The 11,436-nt window shown below is 52.7% G+C and overlaps 1 protein-coding gene across 1 annotated transcript; it reads right to left on the reverse strand.

Annotated features, from left to right (window-relative positions):
- Nucleotides 1-5,948: 5,948 nt before the first annotated feature.
- On the reverse strand, nucleotides 5,949-11,091 carry NKX1-1 (NK1 homeobox 1). Its single transcript, XM_075150517.1, has 2 exons — nucleotides 10,740-11,091; nucleotides 5,949-6,754 (listed from the first exon to the last, which is right to left on the reverse strand). Exons 1-2 carry the CDS (start codon nucleotides 11,089-11,091, stop codon nucleotides 5,949-5,951), a joined length of 1,158 nt encoding a protein of 385 aa, XP_075006618.1.
- Nucleotides 11,092-11,436: the final 345 nt, after the last annotated feature.

Below are 11,436 nucleotides of genomic sequence, written 5' to 3' on the forward strand. Positions count from 1 at the left end.
TGGAAATATAATATATGATTCTGCTTGTTTGGAAATTGCTTTTGGATATCTTTGAATTTTTGTAATGGTATTTTTCGCAGCTAACAGCACCAGGAGGAGAGTCTGCCACACGTTTTTACTAGGGCTGAAATTAGATGTTGCCCCCACGTGTGCATGACCCTTTACTTTCCCCAATGCTGAAGCAAAAGCAGCAAACGAGAGAGCCGTCAGGTATGCTGCAGAGTGTGCTCAAAGCAAACACACTATTTCACTCAAAATCATCACTACAAGGCGTCGTGCTGGTGCCGTAAGTCCCGAAGAACATTCTTAATTGCAAACCTCAACCTATTTAACCAGACACAGAGAGTGCAGCTCGGTTCTACAAACTCTCGGTCAACACAAGGAGTTGAAAAAGCCCCACCGGCAGCTCATCCAAGTGCTCTCTTCCTGCGCTTCTCTTCCTCTCGCACAGTCTCTGGGGACCAAGGCAGGGGAAATAAAGCTTGTCACTCTACTTATATTGAGGATGGAAAGATGGGAACGAGTCTATTTATGTGCAGGACAAGTCCTTGTAACGTATGTGTGTGGTTGTGGTAAAAAAAAAAAAAAAGAAAATGAGCAATTATTGAGATATTTGTGCTAAGGTTAGTACAAATTTTATTTTCCTTCTCTTGAAAAAACAGCAGTTTACCGAAAAGGGGTGAATCTTTACTGTGTCAATCATCATCTCACATAAATATTTCTGTGACTTGCAGTTCTTTGCTGTGGTGTCATCCCTCCTTTATTGTCATTGTAAAATGTTTCTGGTTTGTGACGTTACAGAGAAGAAAATATAAAAGATGTATTTTAAAATAAAGTCTAGCACTTTGGGTGAAGTGACAGTTTTAGCTAGCTGAGGGTTTGTCGTGTAATGAGATTAAATTAGTAAATCATATATCAGATTTAGCTGCTGTTTGTCACATTGCCTGACCCTGCATGCCCAGACTTTTGGGTCCTGACCATAAGTTGCCCTCTGTGTCCTTGGTTTTTCTCTATTAATACAGGGTGCATCCATAGGATTTCCAGCGTCCACAGGATTTCTCCTGAATGGGCACTGCAGATTTAGCAGCTCTAGATTTCCGATGCTGTGATAAGCTCCCAAGCTGTTTTGAAGCTTGTTCTGTGTGATGAATCCACATCTCTGCCAGACAGCATCGGGAAAGTAGAAAGAGCTCTCACTGTCAGGGTTATTTTCGCTGTGACAACCGTCATTCTGGCCACCTGAGACGTCCGTGCAACGCAAGCACATGGAACAAAACGGTATGGGCAGAAGGGAAAAAAAAAGTTTACAGAAATGCACCAGATAGATAGAGAAGAATGTGGTTGATGTAAAGCCACTTTGTGAGACAAACTGGTTAGGATCCCATTTGTTTACTTGCCTGTCCCCTTTGTCTTCAGTGTCCACTCTGATCTGTGCCTTGGTGTACATCCCACAGCCTGGCAAATCTTCCAATACCATAAAAAATCTTAGTTTTATTTGCTCTTAAGAAAGACTCTACGACAACCATATTTGCTTGCTTACTCTTTGAGACAGAACCTGAAGACCAGACTGCCCAGACATTGTAAAATAATGTTCCTTTGAGTATTTAAATACATCTATGTTTGAGCCAAACAATTTTATAGATGTAATACAGGAGTTAATGGATATTTGCCATTACAACAGACTACAAGCAGACATCACGGTGTATTTTTGGGAAATGGATTTAAGTTCATATAGACAAAAATTATTTTTTAACATTTTGCTTATGTAATACAAGAATAGAAACATGTAACATGACTGTGAGTTCAATCTGAAACAGAAGGTCTACAGTACGTGTGAAAAACCCCTAAGAATTCATCTAAAAAAGTAACTCACATTCCCTGCTCAACTGGAAATAACACCAAGAAATTTTGGGGGGTGATAATATAGAACGCTGGTTTCCAATGATTTGGTATAACATCATTGACTGTTGTGTGTAAGCAATGACACAAAATATTTTCAGTGATCTCCCAATCATTTGGAATGTATCTGTTTGTATTTATGTGCTTTTTTCTATTATTTTGATTATAAGACATTTTATTGCTGTTTATTCAGTGAACATGAACAACTGAAACTTGTTCAGTATAAGTTGAAATATTTGAAGTTGAATAGATGCAGTTGCCTTCTCTTTTTACCTCATTCAGTCATATAGTGAACAATGGTAAGATGCAATTAATATCTGAATTATTTCTCACTAATATAGGCTTGCACCCTTGGATTTAACATTGACTTCATGGGAATGAGTTCATAAATATGCTGATGCCCCAGATCTTCGCTGGTACGTGCCAAAGACATCACTTGAAAACACTGAGACTCCGAATGTGCTGCTCAGTGTATCTGAAATGAGAATTTGTCCTCTGGCAAACGCTTTGCTAAATGTCCTCTTGAATGTGTTCCGCATTCTGAATCCCCTAACGCTAAATTTTATGAACGAATAATAAAGTAATTAAAAAAAAATTAACTCACAGAATGAACCAGAACAAACACCTCCTGCTTGTGTCATAATATCTTCCCTTCAGTCAGTAGATTCTATTTGCACCGTACCGGGGTCTCTGTTTCTCATTGATGACTCACTGAAAAGAAGCTGCCTCCCTCCAGAAAGTTCCGTGCCGGAGCACAGACCACTGCCTGCAGTGCAGGAGGTGCATCAGGTAGGATGTGTGGGAATCAGCTTTTGGGCCTTGCTGGGGGGTCAGCATGGGAGCTTTTGGGACCTTTTATGACTATCTAGTATGAGAACCTCAAACTGCTGCATCAAGCCCGTAACCTGTTTCGTTCTCTTAGAGAGGCAGAGTATTAACGGGCAGGAACACGGATGATGGAGTTAGGACGTTCAGGCAGGTGAGAGCGTTTAGCTTTAGCACACTGGCTGCTGAGCGTTCAGACCAGGGATATTTCTCAACAACGGCCCTGTGCTGATACCATCAAGCTTCTCACTGGCAAGTCTGCAGCCGTGCAGCCTGATCCAACGCCACGAACCAGCTGCAGAGCCGTGGTCCAGGGAGCATCGTTTGATAGTTAGCTCTTTGGTGCTGATACTCTCAATGGCCTTTGCATACAGACAGTATCCTGTGACCTGAGACTTGGGACTACGGCGTGCGCTGCGCTGCGCACCGGGGAGGACATGCCCTAGAGCTGAGACTCTGCAGTTTTGCTCTTGACTTCTGTGAGATCAGACCTCTGGATGAGGCATTCGAGCAAGGATTATCAATAACATCCTAACTATGCTGAGGAAGATACCTGCGGCTCTGTTTTCAGCACTGCTATAAAATGTGAGAAGCCTTGTTAAATCGAGTTTAATGACCAGGAATCTCAGGCTAACTGAGTCCTTCATCCAACAGCTGTGAGTAATAACACTCACATGAACAGGTTTCACCGGCAGGATGCTAACTGACCTGGAGTAGGAAAACCATCTACTCCAAAGCTCTGAGCAGCTCCCTGTTGGAGTTGAATTATTTTCCACCTGGGGGAATTGTTTGGAGTTCCCAGTGTGGAGACAGGGTTTGACATCTCTCTTAATTAAGCTGGGTCATGTTCCATCTGAGCTAACAGTTCAACTGCTAGCAGCACTAGCTCAAACCTGCTCCGTGATCGGTTAGTTTTGTAGTGTAGAAGAGTCTCCTGCGTATCCGTTTCCCAGTTTAGCTGGTCTGCTCCTACCGGTAAAAGCTGTGCAGAGCTGTACTCCAAGCACTACTTGCAATGTTTTCCCTGAAAATTTACTTCAGAACATCTTATCGTAAAAGTTCTTATTTTTACAAATGCAAATGAGTCTGCCCCGAGACTTCTGGTGCTTGCACGCTTCTGAATGAGGGGAGATGAACACCCGGAGTGGAGCTGGGGTGCCCGCATCCTCCTTGCACCTCCCTCCGCTGCCTGCAGGCTGCTGTGCTCCAGCACCCACCCGGGCGATGGAAAGCACCGTCCCTGCGACGGTCTACACCGCGGAGCCATCTCCACTCGCCCTGTAACATCAGCGATGGCGGCAGATTTTGTTTCCACGGGAGGGCTGAAACATTTCGTTTTTGCGGTGGGTGTGCGGGAGGGGGATGCGGCTGCGGAGCGCCCGGCCGTGCGCGGCCCCGCAACCCGCGGCTGACAGCTCGGACCCGGGTTGGGGAGCCCACGGAAGGGGAGTCCACGGAGGGAGACCAGGGGCAAGAAGCCGAGGGGGGGAGCGGAGCCCGGGCACCCCGGCCGTCGGGCAGCGCCGCTGCCCGGGCAGCGATGCGGGGGGCCGCGGGGAGGGGGGGATGAGCAGCGCTCGTCCCCCTCTTTGCTACCCAAAATCCCTGCGGAAAACGCTGGCTTCTTAAAATGGTCCCTGGGAAGGCAGTCGTTCAAATTTTTGGGCCGAAAAAAAGATTTAAAAATAAATTAGTAGAAAGAGAGAGTTCTTCCTCGGCGTGAACTTTGGAATCCCGCAGGGATAGAAGCGTCCCTTTGGCACCGGGCTAGAAGCTGGTGGTACAGCGGTAGCCAGATGGGGATGGTCAAAGCGGTTATAGACTTCTTCTTCGAAATTAAGAAAAAAAAAATAAAATAAGGACTATGAAAGACCGTCCTTGAAACTAATTTAAAAGTAATCAGCGGAAAGACGATGGAAAGATTGCTTTATTTTTTTAAAGTGGCGGAATCTGAATGAAAGAGCCGATTTATTAAATTTACAGAAATCCAAAACATCAGACTCCCCGTCTGCGGAAACACAGGAGAGATCTCGGATTCCCTACGAGAAAAAAAAAAAAAAAAGTAATTTTTTCGTTCTTAATATTGCACAACAGCAATCGGCAAAGCCAATTAAGAAAATGCAAACAAGGGCACTAAGAAGGGAAACACCCTCTCTCGTCCAAGGAGACTAAAGTTTATTTGCGTATAAGAACTACGCTCTCAGAGGAAACGAAACGAAAAAAAGACGATGCGAGGCATTCCTCCAAACGTCTCACGGACCAGGCGTTTCCCAGAGGAAACTTTTCTTACAGAAATTCAGCCGAAAACCAGGGACTCAGCACCACGGAAAGCCGCCTTTTCCTTAAAGTTTATTGATTGATTTAAAGTGTTTAGCAAACAAAGTGCTTTCTATATTATCTCTTGCTCATTATTCCCATACCTTATACATTAATTATAAAGTTAAAACTTTTTTTGTAACAACCAGAAATATACAGAAATGATTAACGTAAAAAAACAACCCCGCGCCCCACCAGCCTGCCCCCGGCGCCCCTTCCCCGCGTGTCCGCAGCGGCTCGTCCAGGTTCGGGTTTCGTTGGAGAGCGACGTATGTAAAAAATAACCGTCATCACCGTGAGGTCACGGGAGAGAGCGGCGCGTCGTTGCCTCAGCAATGTCGAGGGACGGGACTGGTAGGTCTCTGTTTTACCCTGAGAGTCAAATGGGTACATAAGCTTTTTTCTTTTTAAAGTCTTTTACGAGTGGCCAGACCAGAATAAAAACGAAGGAAAAAAAAAATTAAGAAAATAATCAAACCCACACAGCAACGAGGGACGGTGAAAATAAAAATACAGGTAACGATGGTTTACATCTACTTGTATGTACACGGGGGAGGGAGGTTTTCCTCCTCCTCCTCCTCCTCCTCCTCCCCGCAGAAGCGCAGTCCGGACACGTCGCGTATAAAAAAGGTCGTAGAAAGGATTGCGGGCGCTGGAGCCGCCCGGGGGCCGGGGCCCGCCGCAGCCGGTGGGGCTGAGGGCTGCCGGGGGGCGGCGGGAGCCCCCGGCCGCCCCTTTCCCTCCCGGTCTCGCTGCCGGGCGGTGGTTGGTTTCACCTTTCGGGTGTGTGTGTGGGGGGGAAAACCGCAGGCGACCGGTCGCCCCAAGGGCCCAGCCGGGCGGCCCCTGAGGGGTGCAGCGGGGAAGGGCCGGGGGGTGAGGAGAAGGAGGAGGAAGGGGCGTCGGGCTTATAGGTGCGGGGTGTAGAAAGCCGGAGCGCCGTAAGTCTGCGAGCCCAGGACGAAGGGCGAGAGGACGGCGGGGCTGGGCAGGAAGGGCAGCTGGGCGGCGCAGACCAGCCCGCCGGCCGGGTGACCGGCGTAGCTGCCGGGACCGTGCATGGAGAGCGGGTTGCCCATGGGCGGCGAGTGGCTGAGGGGGCTGAGCCCCCCCGCCAGCGCCCCGCCGCCCAGCCCGCCGCCCGCCCCGCCGCCGCCGCCGCCGCCTCCGGTGGGCGCGCTGGTGTCGGCCCCCGGGTTCTGCTTCTTCCACTTGGTGCGGCGGTTCTGGAACCAGATCTTCACCTGCGTCTCGGTGAGGCTGAGGGAGAGCGCCAGGTTGAGGCGCTCGCAGACCGACAGGTACCGCGTGGACTTGAACTTGTTCTCCAGCGCCACCAGCTGCTCGTAGGTGAAAGCTGTCCGCGCCCGCCGGGGCTTGCCCGACTTGGAGTCCGAGCCCGTCCGCTTCCTCTTGGGCTTGGCCTGCTGGCCCTGCTGCCCCGCGCCGGGAGCCGCCGGCTGCTGCTGGGCCGGCGGCGGCGGCGGGGGGGGCGGCGGCGGCGGGGGTGGGAGGCCGCCCGCCTCGCTCGCCTCGGCGTGGAGGTGGCCCGGGTCGGCCTCGCCGGGCGCCGCCGCGCTGGTGCTGCTGCTGGTGCTGCTGCTCTCCTCGCTGCACAGCTCCTCCTCGTCCGGCAGCTCGCTGTCGGGGCTGCGGCTCGGCCGGCTGCTGTAGTCGAGGTCGCACTCCTCGGCCTTGTAGAGCTCGCCGTCCTCTGCGGACAACCGACAGCCGCTGTTAGGCCTCGCCGCCGCCGGACCCAGCCCCAGCCCCCGCCCGGTCCCGACCCCGCTCCCCGCCCGTGCGGCCTCCTGGGGCGAGGGCAGCGAGGAGAAACCGGCCCTGCGGGGCTCTGCCCCGCCGTGGGGCGGACCCACCCGCCTGCTATCCCGCTGCTCTTGGGGCAGGGCGCTCGGGGAGCGGGGCCGCCCTGCCCGGCTCCCCCGGGGCCCTCCGCGGGGACGCGGCTGGTCCGGGCCCCCCGTCTGCGCGGCCGGCCGCTCACCCGGCTGGGAGCAAGGCTCGGGGCGATTCGGAGGCGGCCGGGCTGGGGCTCGGAGCCGCCCCGGGGGCTGCAGCCCTGGGGCGGGGAAAGGGCTGTCCAGCCCGGGGAGGCTTTGCCAGCGCTGCCCCTGAAGAGCTCCCCATCTTCGGCGAGAGCTGGCACCAAGACGTGGCCAGGGCAGGGGATGCACCTCCCTTCCCACAAAACACTCAGCGCCCGGAAAGGCCTTCGGGAAGGCAATGGGGGGTCCCCGGGGCGGCGGCCGGGCGCTGGCAGGGGCGAGGTGCCGGCGGGGGTGAAGGCCCCGCGCTCCCCGCCCGGGCCGAGCCCGCCGTGGTTTGGGAGCGGGCAGCGAAGATGTCACATTGCTTTTAACAATTTCAGTGACGGAAATCTCTGCATCGGTGGGAGATTTGCTGGCTTTTGCGCTGGCATTTTTAACCCTTTCTTCGCCTGGTTTGACCTCTTGTCACTTCCTGAGATGGAAGTATCAAAGTGGAGTAAATACTTGTATTGATTAGCAGAGCAGATACAAACTTAATTAAACTCATTTTGTGTAATGTACAAACTAGTTAACGGTCATTTAATTTATTTGCGTTTATATTACGCTCCAATTAACGGGTCTCCATCGGGGAACAGGGTAATTATCCGATATTTAAGGCTATTGGACTTCTGCTGACGGTTCTGTCATTATGAAGCCTGAAAGCAAATCGCATTTTCCAGAAAGCCGGCTCCTCCTGACCCCGGCCGGGGGCTCGGGCTCCTCGGGGGCAGCCGGGAGGCAAATCCCCTCCGCGGTCTCCCGCCGCGGGGACGGGGAAGGCGGGAGGCACGGCGGGCAGGCCGGGGGGCAGAGGCCCAGAAATACCATCCATTTTAGCCGGCCCTTTCAAGCGCTCCTAAACTTCCCTCCACCCGCACCTGCAACGGGGGTGCAGCTCCGGCAACCCCCTGATCAGCTCCTTTAACTTAGGTAACCGAGATGTGCAAATAGAAAGTGAATCGCTCATCTGTCACCCTTATCCCGTGCGTACTTTAGTTGTTTCTAATCCTCACCAAAACTGAACACGCTATTGCATCTCGAACTTGGTCCATATCCTAACACCGGACACCCTAAAGCCCATACATAAGATTAGAGGTGTTTAAAAAAAGTGTGTTTTGTTCAACGAGGCGATTTCGGCTAACGTCGGATATGGCTGGCTCACTAGGAGAAAAAGGGGCAGAGAAGTTTATTGTAATCCCCTCTCCCAGGAAAATATCCCTTAATACCTCGGGCTTCATCAAGAGTCCTTTCCAGCTCCCGGTTCAAATCGGCGAACAGAAAACGCGACCGGTCGCCGCCGCACATGCATGGGAGCCCGGTTAGTTTTTCCCCGACCCGAGGCAGTGCGTGAGGATGAGCACCCTGCAACCTGTGGAACCTGTTATAAATTGCAGTGCGTGATTTTTGCAACAACAATCTCTAAAAAGTGCGTGCAGATAGGGCTGCGGGGCAGATCGCAACGCCAGCGCACGGCGCTTTCACACGCACTGACCAGGGGACCTGTGGTTGGTATTTTAGAGTTTATTTTTTTTCCAGTAAACTCCAAGAAATCCCAGCCGTTTAGCTCAACTAAAAATTTCTTTAAGCAGCAAAATGCAGCGCGAATACAATTGGCGACGCAGATTGACGCTGGACTTGCGGTATTGTTTCTGGAAGATGTTAAATGTTAATTTAATACGGAGTTGTAACTGTTATTTTTAACACTAAATGAGTTTTACGAGCGGGGTGTGACAAGCGCTGTTTTCCCTCTCCTTTTGCCGTTGCATTTTCCGGGTATTGGTACTTTTCTGGCCAGAGCTACTTTTCGGAACACTTCTCCTAAATTAAGCCACTGCTTGAGCTAATATTAATTACGATGCGGAAAGGGAGAAATTAAATTTCGTGATTTTCGAGCAGTCCCAGATCTATTCGTGGCTGTTGCCGCTTTGCACAATATTAAGGCGGTAGGACCGAAGTGCTAATCGTGCGAAGTGTGCGGGAAACTTGTCAGCAGGCGAAGCACACCGCTTCGTGATGCCTCCAAATGTATTTATTTTTAGAGAAGTGATTTAAAGAGTTGCATTTCTCTCCTTGTCTGGAGATAAAAGTGTGAGATTAGCGATAGGCTGACCTCGTCAGTCTTTCTGATCGCCCAGATCTATTTAGTATGACAAAAGTCAGATGAGTTTAGACGAATAATTACCCCCGCTACGCACTGCTTTTAAAAATCTCTTTTGAATTCTATTAATGCCCGTTCCTGCTTTTGCTTTAGAGATTAAAAATGCGTCTGTTGTAAAAGGCTCGGGCTGGAGCAGATTACAGACCTCTTTCGCTGCCTAATTTGAATTGAAAGAGTCATGCTATGGCGGGGTTAGAAAGCTGCAAGTCCTCCAAGAAAGCTCTCCCGCCCCAGACACTGAGAAATTATTTTTCCCTCTCCGAGAAGTTTATCCCTCGCCACTCGCCGCCCCTTCTCTCCCTCTCAGGACACAGAATAGCTATAGATATTTTTCACAACTATCGTCTTTTCCCGGAAACCCTCCGCTATCCCCAGAGTGGCGGTGTTTAGAGGTGAGAAAGTTGGGATATTTGGACCCAGAAAGAAAAAGCAATCTAGAGCTTGGGTCGAATGCAATTCCCGATCAATAGCGAGCCCTAATAAGTGTAATAGGTTTTAATCGAGTAATTATCCGAATTTTGACCCTATAATTTAGATGTTAGGGAAGAGTTTGCAAGGTGCTTGAAAGAGATATGCACAATTCGATAATAGGATATCGATCCAGGCAGTCCTACATGCCACTCTGGGGCGATTTCCCCCATTATCCAGCCTCTTTACGCTGCTAAGCACATTTTACCTTAAATGTAATCGAAGGAATTTAATTGTTTTTCCAGAGATAACCAGCATTTTGTCACAATTAGTCTGATTTGTCCTAAAAAAGCCAAGGGGAGAGAGAAAATTGAATCTGTCGCCCAGAGCAACGGGCGGCAGGCTGCGGGGAGGGGCGGGGGGGGGGTGGAAGGGACGGAGGGAGAGGATCTGAAGGCTTGGGAGAAGATACATAAAAGTCATAGATGCCTCGGGAGACCCAGGCGAGGTGGGGCTCCGTGGGGGCTCGGAGAGAGGGTTTCGCATCCCCGGGGCCGGAGCTTCGGCCCTCTGAACTGAAGCCTCAGCTCTAGGAGCCGCTTGCAAGTTTGCCTGAGCCGGAGCTCACACCCCGGGCTGCCTCTTCCCGGGAGGAGGAAGAGGATGGCGGGATACCTCCTCGGCCCAGCACCCCCGGGACTGATCCTGCCGCTCCCGGGGATGCATAGGTCGAATAGCCCGGGGCGTCCCCCGCCGAGCTCCCCGGGGTAGGCGGAGCGCAGGGAGAGGAGCCCGGCCGGTGCCTAGCCCGGGGGCACACCGCCAGCCTCGGCCTGTCCCGGGGAGATGTGCCCGTCCCTCCGCCCTGCCGTCCCCCAGCCTAACGCAGTTTTCCACCTCTTGACATCCAGCAGCAGCAACGCAGGGAGCGCTTGCACTGCCCCGGGAGCCGGCTGCCCTCGGCGCCCCGGCTCCCAGGGCTGCTGCGGGGTAAGGACCGTCTTTAAAAGCATGCAAGCCCCTTCCCCGGGGAGCCAGGTGCAACCCCCCATCGCGGGGGGCTCCGAGCCCCCAGACCTACTTACTGATCAGGTCTGCGGACTTCTTGCACGTGTCGAAATCTTCGGCGAGTGCCTTTTGCTCGGCCAGCTCCGTCCCTGAGTCCTCGGGCTTATCCTCCGCCCCCAGCGTGAACTCGGTCCCCACCGATTTGTACAAGACCGCGCACTGCCTCCTTTTGCTGTTGAATTTGTTAGGGTCCAGGATGTCGAGCACGGAGAAGGAGGTGGTTCTGTGCACCATGGGCAGCGCGGCCACTGCCCCCTCTTGTCCGGGGGTGTTGCTCGGGTTGTCCCCTTGCCTGTCCCTATTTCCAGGGCAGGAGTAGAGCGGCAGCTCGCCGCCGGCCGAGAGCCGCTGCTCCCCATGGCTGTCCATGCCTTCCCCGTGCAAGCCGCAGGACTCCCCGCCGATGCCAGCCGCGGCTGCGGGGGCTGTCACCGCCGCGGCTGCCGCTGCCGGGATGGAGATGTCACCGACCTTGTCTCTGCTCACATTCATGACTCTTTGCAGAGCCCCTCTCGGTTGCAACTTCTCCCCCCCCCCCCCCCTTTCTCTCCCCCCCCTTCCTCCGGCGAAGTTGAGCTGGAAACTCCTCCCCGGCCCCCGCTCCGGCGCAGGGCGAGCTGCTGCCTCCAGCTCCCCGGGGCTGCGCTCGGTCCAGCGGCCGGGAGCCTCCGGGGGAGGCAGGGAGTCACAAGGTGATGCTCGGCTCAGAGCCTC

This window comes from Calonectris borealis, chromosome 4 (assembly GCF_964195595.1).
Source record: "Calonectris borealis chromosome 4, bCalBor7.hap1.2, whole genome shotgun sequence".
Taxonomy (NCBI): Eukaryota; Metazoa; Chordata; class Aves; order Procellariiformes; family Procellariidae; genus Calonectris; species Calonectris borealis.